The 25,612-nt window shown below is 41.7% G+C and overlaps 1 protein-coding gene across 2 annotated transcripts in view; it reads left to right on the plus strand.

Annotated features, from left to right (window-relative positions):
- Positions 1-25,612, plus strand: part of RASEF (RAS and EF-hand domain containing) — a 61,197-nt gene that overhangs the window by 3,619 nt on the left and 31,966 nt on the right. For both annotated transcript variants that reach the window (XM_079790667.1, XM_079790666.1), the window contains exons 2-5: positions 19,511-19,657; positions 22,894-22,984; positions 23,514-23,609; positions 24,955-25,032. In XM_079790667.1, the coding sequence (XP_079646793.1) occupies positions 19,511-19,657; positions 22,894-22,984; positions 23,514-23,609; positions 24,955-25,032 (412 nt within the window). The remainder of the gene's footprint in view (positions 1-19,510; positions 19,658-22,893; positions 22,985-23,513; positions 23,610-24,954; positions 25,033-25,612) is intronic.

A 25,612-nucleotide genomic window follows, 5' to 3' on the forward strand; every position in this document is an offset into this window, starting at 1 on the left:
CCACGCAGTCACATGGCCTGGGCCTGTATACCTAGTGGACGGGGTCAGGACGGATCGTTACCACTTCAGAGTAAGCTGGAACTAGGTCAGCCAGCAGATGAAACCAGAATGGGCAAGGTGATGTGGTTATGTAAGAGAATTCTGGAAAGAAGATTGTTCCAGCTCAAGAGAAGCCCTTGAAGTGGGCAGAGAACTTCCGGGGAGAGACAGAGAGTAGACTTGTACTAACAGCCTAGCTCAGTGGTCGGCAAACCGGCTCGCGAGCCACAATCGGCTCTTTGGCCCCTTGAGTTTTTAGCAAAGGCCAGCTTAGGAGTACCCTAATTAAGTTAATAGCAATGTACCTACCTATATAGTTTAAGTTTAAAAAATTTGGCTCTCAAAAGAAATTTCAATCGTTGTACTTGTTGATATTTGGCTCTGTTGCCTAATGAGTTTGCCAACCACTGGCCTAGCTGATCTCTGGTGCAGGGCCATTATCTTGGTGGAAGGGAGATTTGTACCCAGTAGGTACTCAATAAATGGACTCAATTAATATTTGCTGGATGAATTGAATAAGACTGTGTCTTCAGTTCCTTGGTTCATATACTGAGGAAGCAGTTAGTTCATTCTGGATGCCTTTTTTTTTCAGTTCTTGATTTTTATCAAGTTCTCAGTGAGAGCTGGTCGTGGGGTTCAGAGATGGGCAGAGAGAGAAGGAAGTTGTTTGTGTGTGTGTGTGTGTGTGTGTGTGTTCATTGAGCATTTGACCTGGGGCAGGGGGATGGCAGAAGTGATCTCTCCTCTGATCAGAGCTGAAGCTTTCAGAGTTTTCTCATTTCCATTTGAAGCAAGTTTGAGTGTCATTTGTGAATTGATTCAGTTTGATAACTTAGAACCCCACATTCTCAGAGCATAACCATGAGGGTCTAGCTGGCACCGGGACCACCATACTTTTATGAATGGGCACAGGTTCTTCCACAATAGCCGGATCAGGGATAGACCCAGGGCTAGTGCATGGAGTGTAACAGGAGGTAGTGTGATTGGTGACTTTGCCAGACAGGAGGTGGGATTTGGTCAGGCACCAAAATTGGTTCTGTGTAGTCAGATGGTCCCTTCTGGTTCTGATATTTGAATTTCATCTCAAGCTAATACTTTCTTTTTTGCTTCCTAGCCCCAGATAGGTATTCTGGCCTCCCCAATCTTAGAGAACTGGCCAACTTTTCTCTCAGGTTTTGGTGAGAGTTTATTTATTCTGCCCTGGTGGGTGGGCAAAAAGAAAATGGCTTAAAATGGGATGTCATTGGAAGACTACTCTCCAAGAACCTCAGACTCTTCTTTAGCTTGTCTTTTAACCTGCTATGTTGATTTACTGCTCATCCAAATCACTGTTCAAATTCAGGGTCCTACTGCTCCTGCCACTTTGAGTTTGTGATAATCTTGACCTCTTTCTTGATTTCTTTGTGGTTGCATTGTCTTGTTTTATTTGTGAAATGGAAGTAGCTACCACATGTTAATCTGCCTTGAACGGAGATGTGGAAGCTGACAGCTGAACCTTTAGATGACGGAAGAGGTCAGAATGCCATAGTGATTCAAATGTCTGTTGTTTCTTTTCCTCCTAAGATGGTATATACAATATACATTCTTGCTTTATGTATATCTTGCCAGGGCTTAGGGAGCTCTTGACTGCGGTATGTAGTTGGAAGGAAGAAGTGGGAAATGATTATCATGGATATTCAGGCTGTTTCTGTCTGATATATTAGTTTCATGTCAGGTTGTAAAATGCAAAGTGAACACTAATTCTCAGAGAAGCTGTAAAGGTGAAATGAATGTATGACACATATGGTTTCCTTGGAATTATTCCCCCCCCCCCAAAAAAAAAAAACAACCACAACACACAATAACACACAAAACCAACCAATTTCATTGCTTCAATTTGTAAATATTTGGGGTCTTCCAAGTTATAATTATGAATTTTAACCCTTGAGGCCTTAGCCTGTGTATCTTATAAAAACAAGATATACAGCCCAGAGTTGTGTGGCTCAGTAGGTTGATTGTAGTTCCAGGCACCGAAAGGTCACCAGTTCAATTCCTGGTCAGGGCACATACCCAGGTTTCAGGTTTGATCCCTGGTCAGGATGTGTGTGTGAGGCAACTGATCGATGTTCTCTCACATTGATGTTTCTCTCACTTTATCTCTCCCTTCCTCTCTCTCTAAAATCAATTTAAAAAAACATTAAAAAAACACACCAAGATACACAGATGCAGTCACTCTAACTTGTTTAATTCTTTCTCTGGTTCACTCAGTATTGATGTGCCTGTCAGTGTTCTAGGAACTAGTGAGACTTTGTAGACCTGACCCTCATCTTCAAGCAGCTTATTGTCTCACCTTCTTAATTATCTAGAAGTTTTTGATACCTGAAGGACCTGGGATGCAGTATGGTGAATGGAAAAACACTTCCTGGCACATACCCCGGACAATGGACATTTCATGTCAAGGGTGTTTCTCAAATCAGGGCTATAAACCCTATGAGGTCTTTTCATGTATGCTTGGGAGTCTTAGAAGACTAAACATTTCGGTTTTCATTTAATGAAAGATAAAACAATTAATTTGAGCACATTTGGAGTTGCCTGGATGACTCATCCATTACAGATTTGGCTACACAAGTTCACAACCTGCCTTGTGATTAAGATTGTACAGCATCCCACAGCACTACAGTCATTGCTATGGGTAAAAGAGGAAGGCAGAGCAGTGAGCTTACTGTATGAATGATGTGTTCACGTGAAAAGGAGTGATTGAGAACACAGCGTTGGGTCATCTGTAGTCTCAATAGAAAGTGATGGGAGCATGGGGTTTGTTCATGTAATTGTGCTCAAAAGAGCCACACGCCAGCTCCTGGTACCATATGGACATTGGCTATGGTGATTTAGTTTCCGTTCAAGTGCACCTGCCCCCCCCGCCCCCCCATCAGATTAGGTGAATGTTGCTGAGTCTGATTTCAGTGATTTAGTAAATGTGTGTTGGTCTTATACATTTTTGGAGGTGTAAGTATAAGGACCTTATATTTGGTTTATATTTGCTCATAGTTAGGTAATATGATAGAAACAATATTTATGTCAACTCTGGAATCCATAGGAAGTGTCTTCTTTACTAAGGTCTGCATATTTGTCAAAGTGTGAGAAATACTCTTCTAAAAGGCCTTGAAATCCTCTAGAACTACATAGGATTGAGAATATTTGTTTCTCTATTTTTCATTACGAATCTACATTGTCTATCATTTAAATTGAGGGCATAATTCTGTGGAGAAAAATTCATCTTAAATTGTTCTCAGTCTTTCCACAGAAGAAACTCTTTTTCTTGCCTTTTTCCTCCCTCCCTCCCTTGCTTCCGATTTCTTTCTTTTTTTTTTTGTATCCACATGTGCCCAGGATTCCACTGGGCATTGGCTTTCAAATAGTTTCCTGTCAAAAATCAAAGTTTGTTGGCCAGTTCCTCTCTATCCAGAGGTGACAGCATCAGTGAGGGTACAGAGTGGCAGAATCATGAGGGGGGTGGGGTGGTCTGGATTCAGCTCTCATCAGTGGTTGGAAATCAAGCAGACCAATTAAATTCAGGGGGTTTCCTCCTGTCTTCAGTAGAGAAGTTATCTCCAGTCATCTACTGTGGGGGTGTCACAGCACCAGCAAGAGAGACGCTAGGCCCCTGTCAGATGATCTCTGGGTTCCCTTCTCTTACCTGTGGGAGACTGAGGTGATGGACGGGCTCCCACTCAGAGGCCTCAGGGGCCAGGCGGGTGACATTGATTCAGTGGCCTGGAGTGGAGTCTGGACCAGGAGGAGGCTCTGCTTCTTCTGGACAGTTGCTGCCATGCTGGATGTAGGCCCAGTGTTGCCAGTGATGCCAACTTATAAAGATGGTGAAAAAGGCAGATGTTAAGTGGAAATTTCCAATTTTGCATACTCTGTGAAGGTCAGAACACGGAGATGAAAACAATACTGTGCCCAGTTTGCAACCTCTGTTTCCTACCTGTGAATGGTAAATTCACGTGTCAGGTGTGATCTTGCTTTGAGGATCTGTGCTGATGCTAGGGCGTGGTTCCATGGCATTCTAATTCAGAGCTTTCACCGTGCTCCTTCTTCCCCTTTCAAGTCGGAGGAATAGTATTTTTTAAAAAAAATATTTTATTGATTTTTTACAGAGAGGAAGGGAGAGGGATAGAGAGTTAGAAACATCGATGAGAGAAAAACATCAATGAGCTGCCTCCTGTACACCCCTTACTGGGATGTGCCCGCAACCAAGGTACATGCCCTTGACCGGAATCGAACCTGGGACCCTTCAGTCCGCAGGCCGACGCTCTATCCACTGAGCCAAACCGGTCAGGGCAAGAATAGTATTTTGACCCAAAGATAGTCTGTTTTTATTCTCGCTCTTGGACAAGAATAATTGGCTTTACTCAAACTCTACTGTCTTAAGTGTTAGTTATCTCATGTACAAAATGCCTTCACAGCAACCTCCAGACATGCATGACCAAATGTTTGAGTACTGTACCCTAGCCAAGTTGACGGAAAAATTAACCATCATAGTCACGAAGGAACTTTTTCAGAGTCTCAGTTTTTGAGATTTCCTATGTTAGGGGAATCAGCTTTGAAAAGATCAGAGAGCATTTTTTAATGCCTTCAGCTTATAAAATATGTACCAGAAAACTTTCAAATATTTATTTGAATCTGGAAAAAATCCCTGTACATATGTTATATTCCTCCTGTACCCCTTCCAAATGCCTCAACACTTCAAAACAACATACTGAATTTCTAGGGCAACTTGAGAGTTATTAACATTTTCCTATCTGCCAAGAAAAGCTTTGCCCTCCATGTGTTTATGGCTCTGAGATGCTCCCTGGGAGAAGAGGGCTTATTATTCACACTTGTCTCTACCCTTCCATTCTCACCCTTCAGTCTCATTCTTCATCTAAATATCTGTTACTCCAAACTGAGCGCGTCCGATGAGACAGCTTGGATTTAAGCAGCCTTAGCTGTCTGGCAAGCCAACCCAACCTTTACATGGCTGCACTTTCCCAGGCACACCAAGTGCTTGCTTGCTCACTTCCTTTCTTCCTTTCCTTCTTTCTCCCTCCTTCCCTCTCTCCCTCCCTTCTTGCAAATGCCACAGGAAAGGCATTAAGCTAAGAAATCCAGAGGCTGAAGATTTAATGAGAAACAGTAACAAATTCCTTTCAGTTGGAACAAGTTCTTATTCTGCTGTCCCCAACTGCTAGTTTTTGTCCCTGAGTTGGTTGTTGCTAACAGGGGTACAATTTGAGAGGCATAGGGAAGTCCAGATACAAAAGCTCAGCCATCAGAAAGCTGCTAGTTCCAGGCTCATATTTCCAGGATGAGGCATCATTCAGTTCCCAGGAACTCAGCAGACACTGGTTTTAAATCTTTTTCTCAGGCTTTACTACTCAAGGGCCTCAGACCAGCAGCATTGGCCATGCCTGAGAGCTCTTCTAGAAGTGGGTAAATAAATTATAGTATTTTCATTGCTGTAGAGTATTCCACTGTGCAAAGTTCCACAATTGATCCACTTTACCTTTAATGAATGTTTGGGTAATTTCTACTTTGTGGCTATTACATGTAGTACTGCAGTGAGCAGTTTTATCATGTGTCATTTGGTAAGCATATGGACACATACAATGCATTGCTTTTAATAACTGCAAAGTAATTTAAGCTTTCTTTGCTAACTCAGGAAGTCTAGTCTTACCCTGGGCAGTAGTGGAGTGATATTCCTAGGATTTGTGGAGATGGTAGTTCAGCTTGACTTTTTCAGTTCCTGTATACATTTTCGGTGCTTGCTGTCACGTTACAATTTACTGTTGTCAGTACTTCCTTCTTTCTTGGAGACCTTTATTTTCTGAAGATTCAGAAAGTAAATGATCAGATATATTGGAATTGTGTTTTAAAACCGCTGTTTGAATGCAGGTTATTCCTGAACTAAGCAGGGGTGTCTCAGAGACTGTTCTTCATTCTTTCCTAACTCTCACCTTTCTGGATGGAGTCTTCACGGTGCCAAGATACCTGAGTTTCAGATGTCTGGAGTGCCATAATGTTGAGATTATTATTTTTTTGCAGTTTTATTTTCCATTTGAATCCATATTTTAACACCTTTCCCCATTTTGTTCATATTGAAAGCTCCCTAAATTAGACATTGTAGTTCTAAATGGTCTTTTTAAAAATAATGCCATTAATAAAGGTAAGCACAAAGCATGGATGTATATCACATACATGTAAGAAGTAGGCACCAAGCCAAGAGTGGCTATGGGTTTATGCGGAAATGAACCCTTGGGAGTCTGGCAAGACATAGACTTATAGCTCTCTCTTAGGCTCCCAGTTGGTCATTAAAGTTATTTTTAATGTTCTTTTTTTTTTTACCTAGGGAAAAGCCACCAAAACTATACATGAAGGTAAACAGATACTACTGCTTCGTGTTTCTTTTCTTGTCCATTCACGTGAATTTTTGTAATAACTTCATTATAGCTTCTTCTTTAGTACTTGGATCTAAAGCGACTGTTCAACATATATTTTCAGTTTGTTTAGTAGCTTTTGGGCCAGTTGTACTGCCCAGAGGGGATGTTATCATGCAGATGAGAGAGGAAGGCAGCTTATACCACAGGGAGACAGGGAAGAGTAAAGGTTTGGGGTGGAAACATAAACTGAGGTAAATTGAAATACACAGGTCACTTTTACCTGATGAACCAGTGCTTTGAGATGATGACTCAATTGAGTGAAGACTGGGTTTTTCTTTTCTTGGCTCTCCTGCAGGGCTGGGGTCAGATTCCTTCAGGAGATGTGTTTGCAAATCTAAGGCTTATTTGCTCTTTTAGTGGGCTGGGGCTCTGGGAGCTCAAAGAGGGTTAGTTTTCAGGACAACTGATCCTTGTATAATGTGAAAAAGTCAGGTTTTAATAGGATTTTTAGCTACTTTCTTTTTTTTAATAACATTCCAGAAAATCACCTTTCAGTTCTTCAGAAAATCAAATGAAAAAATAATTAAATTCCTGCAGGTTGCTGGGAAAGCAATGAAGTGGACGGGTGATGAGCAGTGGAGTGTATCTGGGTAACGTCTGCCTTGTGGAAAATATGCCCCGGGCATGAGTCTCTCAAAGGGTCTTCACGTTGAAATGTGGAATTTAAGATGTCAGGGACATTTTATTTTAAACAGGATATGTGTTCAGAAATTTATAAGAAAATCTCTTAAGAACTAAATTTGCTTTAGTTTGATATTTTTGGCCCATCTTTATGCATAAAAGAGAGATGCTGGAAAGCATTATTGATTTATCTTTATGTCTGATGGTTAGGTAGCAAGGTAGGTAGATAAAAATCAATGATTGTTAAAATTAAAAGTAGACTTTAAAAGTTCTTTCTAGGACAGGTCTTTTGTTCAGTAACTAAACAAACTCTACCATGTACCCAAACAGTTTTAATTTAAGATAGTTCAAAGATGTTGTCATTGAAAAGAAGTTGTCATTTCATTGCACAATCTTCCAGAGAAACTCTTGTAACCTTTGAAAGAGGCTTTTAGGAAGGCCAGGGAAGGTTGTGTATAACCTCCAACAAAGATTCTTGCCAGTATCATCTGTACTCTGGCGTAAGGTTGATATGTAACTGTTGAAAAAAATGAGACTATAGCTTCAGCACCAAACAGTTATCCTTCCATATTAACAATAATTTAGTTAAATAGTCATTCAATAATTAGTAGTGAGTGTTTAACATATATTAAATACGAATTTAAGAAATACACTTGCTGCTAAGCGAACAAGAACGCACTTATATCCCTAATAAACTAATTCTAGGAGATCAAATGTGCTCTTTACTGGTAGTCATGATTCTATAGTATATTCAGAAAACATCCTCTGTACAAAGTGCTGAGGAGCACATTGAGAGCAAATTCTGAGATAAGCTTAGAGCAAGTTCGACTAATGGAGGATAGTCTCAATTCCTTTTTTTTTATATTGACATTTATAAATATTGACATAGCTAAATGTGTCAGTTCATGATTGTCACAAATTCTCTGTTTTTGTCTCCCTTTAAAGTACTTTCTTTGAACATTTCTTAACTTTTATGATAAGACTTGGCAAATACATTGTCTTCATTTATGACTCTTTTAAAAGTTTTCCTATATTTAGATGGTACAAATTGTAGGCCTTTTCAATTTTATCCTATTCTGATACAGGATATAAGTTTAATCAAGTAAAAATAGGAAGTCCATCAAAAGATTTTCCCCATGAAGTACGATGTTCCAAATCATAATTATAGAATTTTGGAGTAAATTTGTACAACATTTGAGCTCTCATCATTTAATCTGTTTAGTGTGCCTGCCTTCCTGTTATCAGGCTTAGTTTTCAATTGATTCCACACTGTTAACAGCTTCAAAGGCAGAAGGAAGGTAGTTATTCTAGCTCCCATGTTGATTAATTTCATTAAAGTTTTCTAATAGATTTTAAACCAAATATAATGAAAATATATAAGATTAGTGTGCAAAAAGCATAGAATGATTAGCTAAGTAGTTCTTCAAATGTCCAAACATTTCAAAAATCGGAATGATGATAGACTGTAAAGAGAGAAAATAACCACCATAAACACCAATAAAAATGTTTAGATACTGTAACTATGTGTATAAATATATTTGAAATTTTGAGAGTTACAGCTTCTATTTCAATTTGTAGAATATTAGATCCTATTTGGATGCAATTTTATGCACTACCACCAATTTTAGGTGCATTTGTACTTGACAAATTTCTAAATTTAGTAAAAATTTTTATACCAAAATGATTCACTGGTATTTTTCGCTGAATTTACAATAGCATCTATAATAATAAAAGCGTAATATGCTAATTAGACCAGATGTCCTTCCTGACAACCTTCTGGACGAAGTTAGGGCTGCGAGGGAAGTCTGGGTCCCGGGTGCCAGAGGGAAGCCAGTACCAGCAGCCAGGGGAAGGAAGGCCTACTCTTGTATGAATTTCGTGCATCAGACCTCTAGTTCATAATAAGGTTGGATGTATTACCATCAACACAATGAACTTCCAAAGGCTTCATTTTGATTCCATGCAATGGATGGAGGGAAAAAATCAAACTTATTGGAATTAAATGCAACTGATATTTTTGGAAGCATCTGATCAGACTGATAATAAAACTAGTCTCATTTAACTATGTGAGTTCTTTTTCTGATCATGGAGACAACATAACAGCCATCACCTCACTGTTTGCATTTGTATAAGAAAAATTGGAATAAAAATGCACAGTGTCAATTTAGAAAGACAGTCATTTGACCTAAGGGAAGAGTCATGCTTTGCAGGCCGTGTACAGATGAAACTTCTGGAGCTGCATGAGTGAAACTGCAGGCTCTCAACATCGCTTTCTTTTTTTTTTAAATTTCTTTATTGATTAAGGTATTACATATGTGTCCTTATCCTCCCATTACCCCTCCCCATCTCCCCAATCATGCCCTTACCCCGCCCCCCTTTGTCTGTGTCCATTGGTTAGGCTTATATGCATGCATACAAGTCCTTTGGTTGATCTCTCCCCCTTACCCCCACCCTCCCCTACCTTCTCTCTGAGGTTTGATGGTCACTGATGAACAAAAACAGATCCAGAGACAGAGAAACATCGATCAGACCGTCAAACCTCAACATCACTTTCTTCCTCAGGAAATTTATGCCTTCTGGTTTTCATGGGGTTAGTGATATCACTCTAGTCCACTATGGTAAATGATAAATATTGCCAAACATTTTTTTTAATAAGCTTATTTTTTTAGAATGTTTTTAGAGTTACAGAAAAATTGTGAAGATACTGCAGATAGTGCCGTATAATTACGCACTCTCCCCCATTATTTACATCTTGCATTGGTGTAGTATGTATGTTACAATTAATGAGCTGATACTGACACATTACCCTTAACTAAAGTCCATACTTTATTCAGATTTCCTCAGTTTTCTCCTTATGTCCTCTTTTATTTAAAAATTTTTATTTTAGTTTTTATTGAATTTATTGGGGTGACATTGGTTAATAAAATTATGCAGGTCTCAGGTATACAATTCTACAATACATCATCTGTATATTGTATTGTGTGTTTACCACCCCAAGTCCAGCCTCCTGCCATCACCATTTATTCCCCTTTACCCTCTTCTACCCTCCTTTTCCTCTGGTAATCCCCATACTTTGGTCTGTGTATATGAGTTTTTTGTGTTTTGTTTCTTGTTTAATCCTTAATGTCTTTCCTTTTTTGTTTTTTGTTCTAGCATCCCATCCAGGACCCCACATTACATTTAGTTGTCATGTTTCCTTAGGTTCCCCTTGGCTGTGATAGTTAAACATTTCAAGCGTGTCACACATTGATCACCATCCTTCTTGAGCAGAGGGAATTTGGTACCTAACATTTCATTAAGCAGGCACCTTTGATTTTTGAGGTCTAAAAGGGTTTATTTTATTATAAAATGTGAAAGCCCTACCATCCAATAAAATAACTAGTTATATACTTTAAACCATACTAAAAATGGTTAAATTACAGAAAAGAGCACTCCAGTTTCTCTCTGTTGCTCTGTGGCAGGATTGCACAACGTCCTTTTTCCATACCTATTTCATGTACATTGTGCCTAGCATTTCCCAGTTTCCCATTGATTGGGCCAAGCAGCTGCCTAGCAGCACTGCAAATCTTGCAGGTAGCTGCACCGCTGGCTCTCCAGCCTCCAGTCTTTCTCCACCACTATCTGAGACCCGAAGGAGTTACCCATCTCCTGCTTCTCTCCTCCCAGCTTAACTGGTCTTATCAGTGACTATTCTGTTTCCTGCTCCTGAAAGGCAAGGCTTAGTTACATTGTGCCTGGAAAGGGTCAGGAAAGGGGAGATGGGTTTATCACTGATTGTCTTCCAATTCAGGTGCACATTAGTGAGAAGTCTTTTCACTGCACGTGTTTTACACCCTACCAGGTGAAAGCCGGCGATAAAAAGTGCAGATCCCCCAGCTTGCCCTGGTTTATTTTAATGTGACTCTTAATACCTTTAATGCAGTATTACTACACAGTAGTAAGTTACTGTTAATGTCACTTTTTGGTTAAAACAGAAAATTCTGGATGAACGTTAAAGCAGACAGGATACAGGACATTAAGCATAAGTTGTGATTGCTCCCAGAAAACCTGAGAAGGTGACATGACAGATATCTAAAAGGAAAGTTTGCATAGAAACCGATATGGCACTCTAGATTTTCCTCCCCAAGCCTTACCTTTCTTGCCAAAATAGACATTTCAGTGAAAAAAACAACTGTAATACACCTACTCACACTAACCTTACTAGATTATGCCTGCATTGAGCTTGACTCTAAGTAAGATATTCATACATGAAAAACTTGATATGGACCTAGGGACAGGACATGAATGAGGCCTGTTTCCAGGGTATAGAATGGTTAGGTCTGCATTACCTCACCCCCATTTCTATGCTCAGGGTCTGTGTCAATAGACAGGGATCACAGTAAGGCCCATTTGGCCCTCTGCTTGTTTGTATAAATATAGTCTTATTGATGCACAGCCAAGCTCATTCATTTATGTGTCATAGATGGCTGTTTTCATGCTGCAATGGCAAAGCTGAGTAGTTGCAACAGATAGTATTACTGTTTTCTATCTGGTGCTTTACAGAAGAGATTCACTGACCCTTGGACTTTAACCTTGCAGAATGACCTCAGGCACGAACCAGTTCTCATTTTTCAGGTTCCCCATGCACTGGCGCACATCACACATGAGACAACATGTCTGTCCATGGGCTTCCACACCACATCACACCACTGGCGTCCTTCTAGATCTTTCCCAAGACACAGCACAGAACCTGCCAGGAGAGAACCATCTGCTTCTCTCTAACTCATTTGGGTAATAATGGGTGATATTTATCGATTACCCTTAGAGTTCCTTGTACGGTTGTATGTACTTCAGTAGGATTAATCCTTACAACATTGTGTGGCAGATCCCATTACTACACTCACATGGTGACTGAGGAAACTGAATCCCAGGAGGTTAAGGGTTTTCTCTGGATCACAGAGCCAGGATGTGGTGGGGAAGCACTTGAACTTAGCCAAGTGCTTACACTTACCTGTGTACTTGTCATTCATGACTTAAGAAGCCCTCAGCTGTTTTGAGTGCACCTGCCCTCAACCCTCAGCACAATGCCCCTTGCTGTTTCTGTCTTCCCCCCTCCACTGGCAAACTCCCAGAAAGTGCCTAAATGTCAGTGATCTTAAATAGAAAGCAGTTTTCTATTTGAAACCCATCTAGGCTTTGCATAAATCTAGGTAACATATCCATGTTCCAGGGAGTTTTCATTGCAAAACTCTTTGGGGAATATTACTCAAGCAAGTACTTAGGAAAGTATTTTTCAGGGTGATGTGGATCTGGAAGGAGTTTCACCTGCAGGAGGTGTCTCTGGGCAGAGGGCCCTGGGTGAGGCGCTGATGCCTGAATACCTGGACTAGATCAGCCTTTGATGGAGCAGCAGCAAAACTAGCCGGGAAAAGCCTGGGGCACTGGGCTGGCTTGTCTTTCCCAGTCTGCAGGATGGTGGGACCAAGTTCAAAAACCATTGTGTGTTTTCTGTAGAAGGGAGAGCCAATACCTATTCTGTAACTGAATTAAGAGCTGGACCTATTGTGGGAACACAAACTAGACTGGTTTCCAGTGATATGTAGCCGGCTCCAGGTGGTTAGTGGGTAGAAGCCCATCTTGTCTGGAGCGAAGGACTTGAATTTCAGAAAGAGAACTGATGTCACCCTTGTCTAGCAGTACATATAGCTAGATTCAGCTGTTGTCTGTATTATCAGATTTTAATTGTCTGCAATTTTACACATCCTATATAATAAAAGCCTAACATGCAAATTGTCCCCTCTACTGGGAGTTCGACTGGGAGTGAGTTTGACCGCTCACTATGGCATGCGCTGACCACCAGGGGGTGGCGCGGCACTGGCAGCGGGTGGCAGTGGAGGCACTGCCAGCCCTGATGGGCCCTGATGAGAGCAGGACCACAGCGGGATGGTGGAGCAAGCAGTGCCAAGCCAAGGCAAGTGCGAGCAGGGGCCTGATCACCCCACAGATGGCAACCAGCACTGAGGGGCTGGGCCCCAATCGATTGCCCCATAAGTGAGATGGTGGAGCAGGTGAGGGGGCGGTGCCAGGTCAAGGCAGGGGGCCAGAGGGGCTTCGGAGCTGTGAGGCTGGGGGTGCGAGCTGGGTGGGGCCCGATCCCCACAGGCCACCCTGAGGGACCCCACCCATGCAGGAATTCATGCACTGGGCCTCTAGTTCTGTAATAAAGGAAAGTAGAAGCTAGTGAAAACTCCTAAAGTCCCACATTTCTGGATTAAATGACAGTGAAGTTAGATTTACCTTTGTCTCTGAAAATTTCCCCCCAATATCTTTTGCTTAATTCTTTGCTACAGCCAACACTTTGTGAAGATGGAAATAGTTATGATGCACACTTGATCATGTCATCTTTCTTTAAACCTTCTGGTGGCTTTCTGCCCTCTCAAAATAAGTGCCCCTCCTGTGTCCTTACTGTGCAGTAATCTGGCTCCTGCTAACTTCTCCCATATCCACACCCGCTGCTTCTTCCCTATGCTGAGCTGTCCAGCCTCACCAGCTTCTTCCAGTTACAGGAATTGCTGGCTCCTTCCCTGCCCCCACACCCTTCAGCCTATGGTTATTGGTGCCTGGGACAGGCTGCTTCCCCTTCCCTCCTGCGTTCTGCCTAGTTGACATCTCCTCATCCATGTTCACCTGCCCTATGCTGTCAGAGCATCTTGCACATCATCTTCATGGTGGGCCTTAGGAGGGAAGGAACTCGGCCAGTTTCTTAGCATTGAGAATCCAGGATCTAACATGGTGCCCCTTGGATGGCATGGATGTTTAATTTCAATTTTCTTGTGGCAGCCTCTGGTGTAGATGATGTAGGCTTTGGCACTTAACATGGTTTGCTTTCATTCACAGAAAACTGTTTTGGGCTTTAGAGCTATATAACTTACAGTTTGAATAAATAACTAGCCCGCTATCTTAATGCTTAAAGCAGCAAGACTTGGCATCTAAGGGGGCAACTTTCCTAGCACCATTACTGGGTCGTTGTGCTCCTTAGCATGGAGTGATGCTGTCTGCACTTGACTACTTCCCAGACGTGTCCTGACATTCTAAGTACCAGCATCACTACAGGACGAATACATGAACACACACATACACACACATGGATACATACACATATGTATGACTTTCTAAGTAAAATGTTAATCTTATGTGTGACTTTTAAAATTTTTACCCAGTGTAAATGTACCTGTTTTTCTTATAAGTTCATGTGATATCCCTTTCAGCTTCAATAGGACTATTTGCAATTTAAAATGCTTATTTCCCAGGGATCATTTAAAAATTTTAAGTTGTGAATTTTTCATCAGTAATTAGCCTCTACTACAATCTTTCTCACAAACCATATTGTAGTTCACCGAGAAAGAAGATGAATAGGCTCAGATTTTAAACATCTGAAATGGGTTGGTAATTCAGGGTGCATTTTCCTCTGAATGCCTTTCATTTGATCCCTTTTCATTAGACATAAACTAGATTACTTTTAGCGTTAGTGGCTCTCTGCACAGAAGTAGAGACTGTTTTTTTTTTGTCTTGGCTGACTAACACATACGACTTGAACCTTGACCTTTTCTTGGTATTTGCCAAGTACACCTGTATTTGTGAATCCAGTGTAATTGCTTTAGATGAGGCCCTGAAATGAAATTAAAAGTGCTTTGAGCCTTGTCACTGGTGGGCACCCTTCTCAGAACTCACATGTGCCAGGTGGGGACAGGCCCTGCAGAAAGCAGGCTCTGTGTGCTGCATTGTGCAGTCTCTGCTTGTTTAACCTGTGACGTCAGGAGCTGGACCCGGGGGAGGCCTGTGACTACACTCTCAGGAGTGGAACAAAAGATTGTGTTGGCACAAGTAATGGCACCACGGCTGCTGAGCTGAAGAATCTGCAAGTGTTTAGCGGCTTGTACAGCATTTAAATCTTACATTGAGGGGCCAGTATTATCTCTTGCTCTGAATAAGTATTTTTATTTGTTTTTGTTTTGTTTCCCCCCCCCCGCCCCCCGCCCACATCAGGTGTGAAAATCACCAAGTGCCTTATGTTGCAATCTGTTGGCATAATCCAGAATGTTCTCTCCTTTCACAGATGCAGAAATGAAAGCACACAGGCAGATGAGGGGTGGGGGTTGTGCCTCATTGTTTGCAATAGTGCTTTTCCAAATAGCTTTAGGTAAGACAAGTTTTGTAAGATTACCTCATTTTAATCTTAGTTGTGCCTTTATTTTTTCTAAAGGAGTTCCTTTGCAATGTGGACAGAGTTTGTAGTAATAATACATATCCTCCTCCAAAATAGTTTTAAAAATCTTGGTACAACTAATTTTCTTAAATGGAACCACTCACTTGGGACCCCTGAAACCAGGTCAGTCTGAAGAGCTAGATCCTCCCTGGCGAGCCAGACTCCGGAGCCCGATGGGCTGAGTTGGAATTCCTGGCTCTGCTACTTGATGATACTTACCTCACTCTGCCTCAGTTTCCTCCATGGTAAATAGGAAACTAGTGACAATTTCTTCACAGGGTTGTCATGAGGATTAAGTAAATAGTACATGAAAAAGCTGAAATCACTGCCAGGAATGCATGTCAGGTGCTAAATGAATGTCTGAGTCAGTATATGAAGGCTTCAGAATGGTCTTTTGTGCCCTTGAAAGAGAGTGGGTGGTGGTGGGAAAGACTTACCCTGGCCAGAGGAATTTTATGACTTAGTTCATATGAAACTATCAAGGAAGTAACCTAATCTGGAAGAGCATGGTAAAAAACACACACACACACACACACACACACACACAAATTAGGAAACTGTAGTGCCAACTTGCTAAGTTCAAGGTGACCATAACAGAACTTCCAAGTCTTAGTGGCTTTATAAAGTACAGGCTTATGTTTTGCTTATGTGTCAGGCAGACCGGAGTGGTCAGGTAGTTCCCCTCAGTGTGGGGATTCAGGGATCCAAGCACATGCCATCCCTTGGCTTTGCTGTATTGGAGTCCTTCACTTCAGCTGTGAGGATGATGGAGAGAGAAAGAGGGAGGCAGAGAAGGAGAGGGGAGAGAGGGAGGGAGAGAGAGAAGGAAAAGGGGTGGAGGAAGGGAGAGGGAGGGAGGGGGAGAGGGGAGACAGGAGAGAGGGAGGAAGGGAGGAAGGGAGGGAGGGAGGGGGGGGGGAGAGAGAGAGAGAGAGAGAGATTGTGAATGAATGAATAAGATTGAATCTGAGCCAAGGATCTTACAAAGGATTGTAAGGAAGTGGCAACACACCATTTCTCCTTCTATTCCATTGGCCAGAACTAGTCACATGGCTCCAATCTACGGGGGGGGGGGGGGGGGGAGAGGGGAGAGGGAGCGGGTTCTGAGAAGTCAATTCTCCCCATATGCCCTGTAATAGGAAGCAGGAAAGAGGAGTATCCAGGTCATTTCTGGCACAGCTGTTAACCAGATGACACATTTTATGCTAGTGGCAGGTATTTTCTATTATTAATCTATTTGTACACTTCACTGTAAACTATTTCTGAAATTCTGTATAATGCCAGGAGCCAGGTAGGACCCAAGGGCATTTGCAATCATTAAGTTTCTTTCTTATTTTAGAAATTTGCAGGAAGTCAGGAAATCTCCCGAGACATCTACTTCTGAACATTTTAATCCTGGGCAGTTGGCCAGTAAACAAGGACTTTCAGTGAAGTTCCTGACAGGCAGGTTTCTGGTAATGAGTAAGTTTTTGTGCTTTGTTTCCTGCTGGTGGTCAGTAAATGACAAAAAGCAAAGAAATTAATGATCCTGTTGAGATTGAGATTACAAGGGACAATCTAAGAGTAGAAATTTTTAAGAAACTGCTCTTTAATAAATATGGCTCATTATTGCAACTAGTATTTGTACTCAGCTGTGATGAGAGGGATGATGGCAGCTTTCTGTGTCTTATATCATCAAATAAAGAGACTTGCTCCTGCAGGTTTATTAATAATATTCACTTAAGCAATTATTTTGAATCATAACTGGCCTCTGCACAGATCGAACAGTTTATTTATGTGCAAACCTGGGAGAGTTTATAGCTATAGGGACACAACTTGTGCCCCCATAGCATTAGAACAGGTTGCCTTCAACATGCTTAACTAAGCTTGCGGGTAATATATGCATCATGTTTTGTAATGTTTCATAGTTCTGTGAATTGATTTCCAATCCCATTTCTTCTACCAGGGTTCAGATGTTTAACACAATTGGGAAGCAATATAATGCAAAGGTTGATCATGTGGTGTCTCCAGCATCAGACTGAGTTTAGATCCCAATTCTGTCACCCAGTCACTACGTGACCTTGGGCACTTACATTGTCTACTATGGTTGTGTAGGTGTTTCTGGTAACAAATAGCAGACTGGATGGCTTAAACCACAAGCATTCATTTTCTCACAGTTGAAGTCTGAAATCAAGGTGTTGGCTGGGTTGTTTCTTCTGAGGCCTCTCTCCTTGGCTTGTAGATAGCTGTCATCCTGTGTCTTCATGTGGTCTTTCCTCTGTGCTTATCTGTGTCCAAATTACCACCTCTTATAGGACACTGGTCATATTGGATTAGGGACCTTCCTAATGACCTCTCCAAATACAGTCACATTCTGAGGCACTGGTGTTGGGACTTCAACATAGAAATTTGAGGAGATACATTTCAGCCCATAACAGACACTTACTTAGTTCTGCCCAATCTGCAAAATGGGTTTATAAAAGTACTTTATAGTGTTGTTGTGAATATTCAAAGATATGATGCATGCCAATTGCTTAGAGTAATACATGACATATAGTGAGCACTCACTAAATAGAAGTATTTTTATTATAATCCTAAACCTTATTATATGTACCTGTGTCATCTATCCCAGTTGGGAGATGGTTGTATGCCCAGCCTTTCAGTTATTGAGGCCCGGGATTAGTGTAGTCTTTCTTGTGCCCCCATAGCATTGGAACAAGCTACCTTCAACAGAGCAACCGGGCAGAAGCCCAGATGTTGTGATCAAGTGGACGGGTATGGATATTGTGCTAAGAGTTTCTGAGTGGTCTTCTTTGGTGTTAGGCACCAGAGATGGCTGTGGAATGCTCTCAGATGCCCTAATTCCTGTAATGGCCAGACCTAGATAAGCTCCGGGGGAAGAATAATCTGTCTATGTATGACAAGGGCAAGAGGCAGAGGCCTTTTCACATTGTCAGGGGAGTAGCTATAAAATTACAGCGGTAGATTGCTGAATGAGAGAATTATCCAAGCACTGGAGATGATTTTTAAAGAATGAGGTGTGTGACTGAGGTTAGCATGCCTGTGATTGTACCTGTCCCACACAGGTCTAGACTGACGAGAATAGGTAGAATTCTATAATGTTGATATTATGGTAAGTTATCTCAGGCTCAAGTAAGTGCCTGTTATCTAAATTCCCGACTATTTTTTTTTCAGCTGACATAAATATTCCTTCTTTTAAAAAAGTGCTACTACTATCTCAACACAGTCACAGCTTGTGTTACCCATTAGCAAGCACGGTTCTGCACCAGGGTCAGAGAAGGAAGGTCCCGTGGGCTCTGATGGAGTCTGCTGCCCCAGAGGGACAGCATGCCGTCAGTCCAGAGAACCTTTGGATGTGCTGGGGAGTCTCAGCTGCAGTGATGGCAGTTCAGTGCTGCAGGCACCTCAGGCATGGTCCAAACTGGATCCACTTCGCTCGTCAGCTCCTAGACTTGACTCAAGGGCACGCTAGCCAGCTGTCCTGCCTTAACAATTTCTCTTTTGAAATGACTGAGAAATATTTGTCTTTTAGTAAGTTATTAAGCAATGAGTAGGATGATTGTCACTTCTAAATACATATATAAGTGTGAATTTATGTGAAGTAATTTTTAACTGACCATACAATAATAGGTATATATACTCTTATGATTATAAAATCTGAAATACATCCTTACTAGGGACTGGTGGAACATGGAATTAAGTAATTGTTTTAGTGTTACCTAGCTTTTTCTCTATAAACCTATTTACCTTTCTATTAAAGAAAACCCAGAATTGACTGAAAAAAAAATCCTTCCCTATCAACGCCTTCATATGCATTTCCACTACTCCACAGTTCTCCACCTTCTAATACTAAATCATCACATTGTACGTCTTAAAAATCACATTGTGCAACCAAACTCTGTACAATTTTTATGTGTTAGTCATACCTCAGAAAAGCTGGAAAAACCATAAGGTTGCTGTTCCATTGTAAAAATAATGTGGAGAATAATTAACAATGTCTCTGTCTGTGCCCCTCCCTACGAGGTCATTCTGTTATTGCTGCCTTTTTCTTCCTTGGTTCTTAGGTGTCTCTCTTGTAAAAATGTTCTGAAAACTTGCCTTTTTATTTTTCACCTGGTTTAATGTCACTCTTTTTTTTTTGAAGGAAAGAGCAAGTTAGTACCTTGTATCAAAACATCAACCTTGTGGAGCCGAGACTGATTCAGCCGTATGAACACGTTATCAAGAACTTCATCCGTGAGATCAAACTTCAAAGCACAGAAATGGAAAGCCTGGCCATCGCGGTGAAGAGGTATTGAAGTCCTTCCTTCCTCAGTGGCACGTGGGGTCCTGGAACTGGCTCCCTGACCCAGGGGCCACGTGGACTGAACTGCATTGTCACGCTGGGGCACGGGAGGACTTCCTGATCCTCGGGAATCTGGGGCCTTCTGAACTGAGCAGCATGAGGGAAGTTGAGTCAAACAGAACGGCCTAGAGTCAGTCAGCAATCCGTCAGCAGGTCACTGTGATCCTGTCATTTAATCTCTTCAGGGTCATGATTCCATACAGAACAGTTCAGAGAGATGTGTTATCTTCCGTCCAGCCACTTGAAATTAGGGGAAACGTTTTATCCGGAGAGGTGGGCAGGGCTCTGTTTGAAGCCTGGCCCTGTCACTGGCTGGTGTGTGCCTGGACAGGTTCCTTACTCTCCCTGAGTGTCAGCTTCTGCATTTGCAAAACGAGGCTGTAAATATTCCCCTCCTCAGGGGGTGGAGACTTAATGGATGCCGTCATGGGGGATGCCCCTTGCATTGGGCCTAAGCAGGGTGGATGCTTAGCTATGCTGCTTTCCCCTGTCTGGCCCCCCTCACCCAGCCCCAACCGAAAGGCTGAGTGCAGCTAAGCTTTTAGTCACACAGCCGGTTTGTGGAAGGCATAGCTGCTTATATAGGATATCTTACTGCTTTTAACAGCAACCCAGTGCGCAGCAGAATTCTATGTGTTGCAATCCAAACATCGGCCTCTTTGCCTCCTGGAAGGGTCATACTGCTTTGGCAAATGTTGGGAAAGAGGGCGTTTCGTTTGTCACTACTCCTCGTTCACCCCACAAAGGCTTCTCGCTGCAGTGCGTTCCTCCAGCAGCTCTGAGCTTGCCCACCTCCGTCCCTGCCTGGAGCTTGGGATCGGCCCCTTGGATAGGATGCCCCACCTCCCTGGCCTTCCCCTCTGTCTCTGCTCTTCCCTTCAACACGATGATCAAACTATCCAGTTGACCCTTTGAGGTAACCGGAGTGAATGAAAATGTAGAAGAGAACATGTTTTAGAACACTGAGGTTAAGTAGGATTATTTCAGAGTCCCACAGTCATGCAGGAGTTGAACTGTTCTCAGGGGGTTGCTCATGAACATGATCACTTCCTGGCTCCGATCCTCTCCCTCAGGTGTGCTGGGCCTCTCGCAGTAGATGCTCTCAGAACTCTAGATTCTCTGGAGCATGAGGGTGTTGGTCAGAGCCCCAGGTTGGCCTCCTTTGAGAGGTGACTAGCAGACACACATAGTGAGTTTTCAGAGCGTCCAGTGAGTGCCTGTTAAAATAGACAAACTTTCATGTACACACACAGGTACACATATACAGACCCACAGAAAGATATGCGGGACACACACACACACACACACATACACACACGTGCTCGAGCACACATGGCCTCTAAGGCAGTACCAGGTAAACACATCAGGGAAAAAGGAATGGCATTCTTTATGTTCTCATTACCAGTGCTGCCCTCAGCTGTGGAGTATGTCACATTATGTTGCGCTGTCTTGGTGCTTCTCTCCTCCCCCGTCCTGAGCTCTCTGGGTGAGATCCAAAGTCAGGCTCTGCCCTGAGCTCCGGGCCTCCTAAAGGCCCCTCTCTTAGCTGTTAAGACACCTCACTGACGCATTTATATGACCACCGTGGACATTTCCTTACAGTCCTCGCTCAGGTCCTTTCATCATCACCTCTATTTTTTAATTGGGGGAGAGTCTTGGTCTGTATTTACACCTGAAGAATGCATACCCAGTATTCTGGTGGGGGCCCTGGACTGGGGTAAAGTAGACTTTCCCAATACCCTAGACATTTCATTAGGAATTGCTGAGGCAAACACTGTTGTTACTGCCTGAACAATAAAAAAAATGTAAAAGTTGCTCAGAAGTGAGAAAAGCAGAAGGAACACATTCAGAAGCAGCCCAGGTACCCAGATGTTTGGGACGGGGTGTCTAGAAGGAAGGGCTGGAAAAACCGGTCCTAACAAAGGGAGAAATGGATATGTGGCATTGCTCTTTACAGTTTCAGGGTTCATCGAAAACAAGCAAACCCCAACACCCACATTGCTATGGAGAAGTATAATTCCTAGGCTTCAAATAGCAGGTATTTATAAACAAACTAGAACCAGCTGGCTTTCCGTACCAGGTTAACATAACCTTGGGCAGGCTGTAAGGTGAGGAGGGAGTAAACAGGAGCAGGGAACAGTAGTAAATCATTCAGAATTTTACCTTGGGGTCTTCCCCCAACCCTTCAATGCTTGTTTGGAACTTTGGGTAGAAATTAAACTGATGCACCAACAAATTGCGTCACAAGGAAGTAAGAGCAGGTGAGATGGTGTAGCAGAAGCCAGCAAACTTGAGGACGGGAGATCTTCTACTCGGGTCCTGTTCCCTACTGTTTATTAACTGCATGTCACTGGTCCAAGTGAACCAACTCTAAATCTCCTGGTGGCTGCTTTCATGTCACTTATAATCTAGTTGAGTAGGCATATCTATGAGTGTGAAATGTAGATACGTGGACATGTAGCTGAGAGAGAATAAAAAAATAATTGTGTTAGGGCTCACTTAGAAGCTTCAAACATTGTAGAGTGGCAGATGTCTCCATACTGGGCAATTGCTATGTAAAACTTTCCTGAAACTCTTCTCAACAGACTTTTCCCATTTCTTTCTTTTTTGGCAAATCAGTATGTTCTGCCTCCATAAAATATGATTAATTGATTACATTAATAAAAGAAATTTTCTAACGGGTAACTGTATCTACATTTATAACTTTAAGGAATTGACTAGTAACAATTGCTGAGCTCCTTCCTTTCCCCCCACTTCCAACTGTAGCATATAACAGTGTGTGTTTCATGTAATGAAATTTCAAACCATCTCTTTGCCCTGGAGCGCCTTTTTTTTGTGTGTGTAGGGTTCTAGCTCATCAGGACAGCAAAAAGGATTTTCAGAATTTATTGACAGCTTCCCAGTTGTTTAGTATCTTTATCAGTTCTTTACCACAATTTAGTTGAATGCCATTTTATCTAATCTATTCCATTTATTTAATATCTAGTTTTAATGTCCTCTTACATTCAAATGGTCACCTTGCTAACCTCATTTCATTACGTGGAAGGCACAGCAATTATTATTTTGAATGTTGTGTTCCTTCTCATTTAAAAAATAAAAGGCTTGAGATAGATTAGTGGAAGTTTTCCTGTTACAAGTTTAAGAGGAGAATGAAAAGGTATGCATCATCCCTTGCCTTTCAGAGCCCAGGACAAGGCAGCCATGCAGCTGAGTGAGTTGGAGGAGGAAATGGATCAGAGGATTCAGGCTGCAGAACACAAGACTCGGAAAGACGTGAGTGTGTGGGGTTCATTCATTCAGTGAGTTCTTATGGACAGAGCACCGGGCCACCTCTGGGTGTAGCATGTAGAGGAATTGAACTGCAACCTTTCAGTGCATGGACTGATGCTCTAACCACTTAGCGACACCAGCCAGGGCTAGGCATATTTCTTTCAGTAGCTAGTGTTAGGTTTTATTTTATTTTTTTTTTGAAAAACATGTCATCTTTTTCCTATTCATTTGAGCTGTTGACTCTCAGAGGCAGCAAATAGAGTGAAAGGGGCCTGAGTGTTGGTGTTCCTAGACCTTAGTATGCTTTCTGGCTCTGTCCTGTGTGGGCTATAGATGGTGCTGGGCAAATAGCCTGACCTGAGCCTTTGTTGTCCCGATTCTGGAAATGGCCATGTATCTACAGTCATGTGGTTGCTTCCCCCCTCCCTGTGTAGGAGACTTGGGATCATTTTTAGTTTGACACAAGGCATTTATCACCTGTGATTTTGAAGAGCCTATTTAAATCAACATAACTTTTTTTTTCTCCTTTTAGGAAAAACGCAAAGCTGAGGAAGCCCTCAGTGACCTCAGGCGTCAGTATGAAACAGAAGTAGGGGATCTACAGGTGACAATAAAGAAACTGAAAAAGGTAGGTATGTGGAAGCAAGACTTTTAGGAATAGCTCCAAGGTATCAGGGTGTCTGAGTTATAAGTGACTAAAAACATTTCGAATCACTTAGAAGCAGCAGGTGGAATCAGATCTCAGAATCAAACTGGACTCTGTGGCAAGACTTTTATGTTTCCAAAGGCATCCTTGTCTTGCATAGGTCTATGTGGGAGCACATGAAAGGCTGTAAAGAACTGTAGAGAAGTTTACACAGTTGTTATAATCGCCGTTACCTATGCCATTGATGCTGAGAAACTCATTTTGCCAACTCAGTTTTTCTTCTCTGAAGTTGGCGTGCATTTTAAAGTCAAAGGCTCATCTCACAGTCAGCTGTGTGCAGTCATGACATAGCGTGTGAAACCTTCAGCTGAAAGACGATGAAAGCCCAGTGTCAGAATACTTAGACTTAGACTTAATGGCGTAAGGCATTCATTTTTTTAAAAATATATTTTATTGATTTTTTTACAGAGAGGAAGGGAGAGGGATAGAGAGCTAGAAACATCGATGAGAGAGAAACATTGATCAGCTGCCTCTTGCACACCTCCTACTGGGGATGTTCCCGCAACCAAGGTACATGCCCTTGACCAGAATCGAACCTGGGACCTTTCAGTCCGCAGGCCGACGCTCTATCCACTGAGCCAAACCAGTTAGGGCCATAAGGCATTCATTTTGATCAGTGCATAAACATTCAATTAATGGACACCCACAATTCCTCACGTTTCCCACGGGTGTAAGCTGTTTGTAGGGAATCGTTTTTGTTGCCCATGTTTTAGATGCTCTTGAGCTAGTTTAGTCTGGAAACAACTAATGATTCAACCAGCAAGCAGAGCTCATGGATGTACTTATATAATTTTTAGTGTGCACATGTCTCTACTTTCACATCATAGTAAATTTTACTGATTTCAATCATTTGATAAGAATTTCCTGAAATCACTGTGAAGAAAACATAGGTGAAAACAACATTCACTTTGTTCTTAAAAATCTTAGATTCTGGCAGGACAGGTAGAACACTTACAAATAATTATAATGCAGGATAGAAAGTGTTAAAGTGCAGATCAAGTTATAGGTGAATATAGAGGTCCAGACATGTGCAATGTAACTGAAAAAGCAAGAATTGGGTTATTTAAGAGTTGAATGGTTTCCAGGAAGGGTTTTCTAATTGTTTCAAAGAAAATTTATTAAACAATAAAACTCTTCCCAAATGTTTAAATTCTTATGGAGAATTGACTTCTAGAATTCCCATTTCTATATGCAGGAATATTCCCCAAGTTAACTGAATCAATTCAGAGTATGTCTGTAAACAAAAAACCTTTATTTGCTCTTTCAGCTAGAAGAACAATCAAAACATGTAAGTCAAAAAGAAGATGTGGCTGCATTAAAAAGACAAATTTATGATTTATCAATGGTAAGAATCACCTTTTCACTTACAGAAATACATTTCCTGTTAGACTACTGTTCCCTAAACATAATCATGCTAGTATTTCAGTGTTCCAGGAATAGAAGCTTAAAGAGAAATTAATACTACAGTTAGAAAAAGTCTTTGGAATAACTTCAACCAAATATATTATTTATGCAGGCGTTTCCTCAGTGATACCCCACCTGTTGTGAAAATATATATATATATATATATATATATATATATATATATATATATATATATTCCAAGCAATAATGGCATGCCTTAAACTTTCAATTGTAACACTGCATTCTTACAGCATCAACTCTGGTCTGTATCCAGGCTTCCTCTTTCTGTCCCTTTTCCATCTTCTGCTGACCATATCTTTTGTCTTTCTATTGCCAATAGTGATAACATTTACATCTGTTTTTATTATCATTAATATGTTTTCTTTATTTTGTTTTTAGGTTAACTCTAAAAGTTGAAAACCAGTAATGAGCATTTCTTTTATTCTTACTGCAGAACCAAGAAGTACTATGGCATGAGCTGAAATTGCATTCCTTTCTCTCTAGCCATTAGCCCTGTGCCA

This window comes from Cnephaeus nilssonii (assembly GCF_951640355.1).
Source record: "Cnephaeus nilssonii genome assembly, chromosome: 14".
Taxonomy (NCBI): Eukaryota; Metazoa; Chordata; class Mammalia; order Chiroptera; family Vespertilionidae; genus Cnephaeus; species Cnephaeus nilssonii.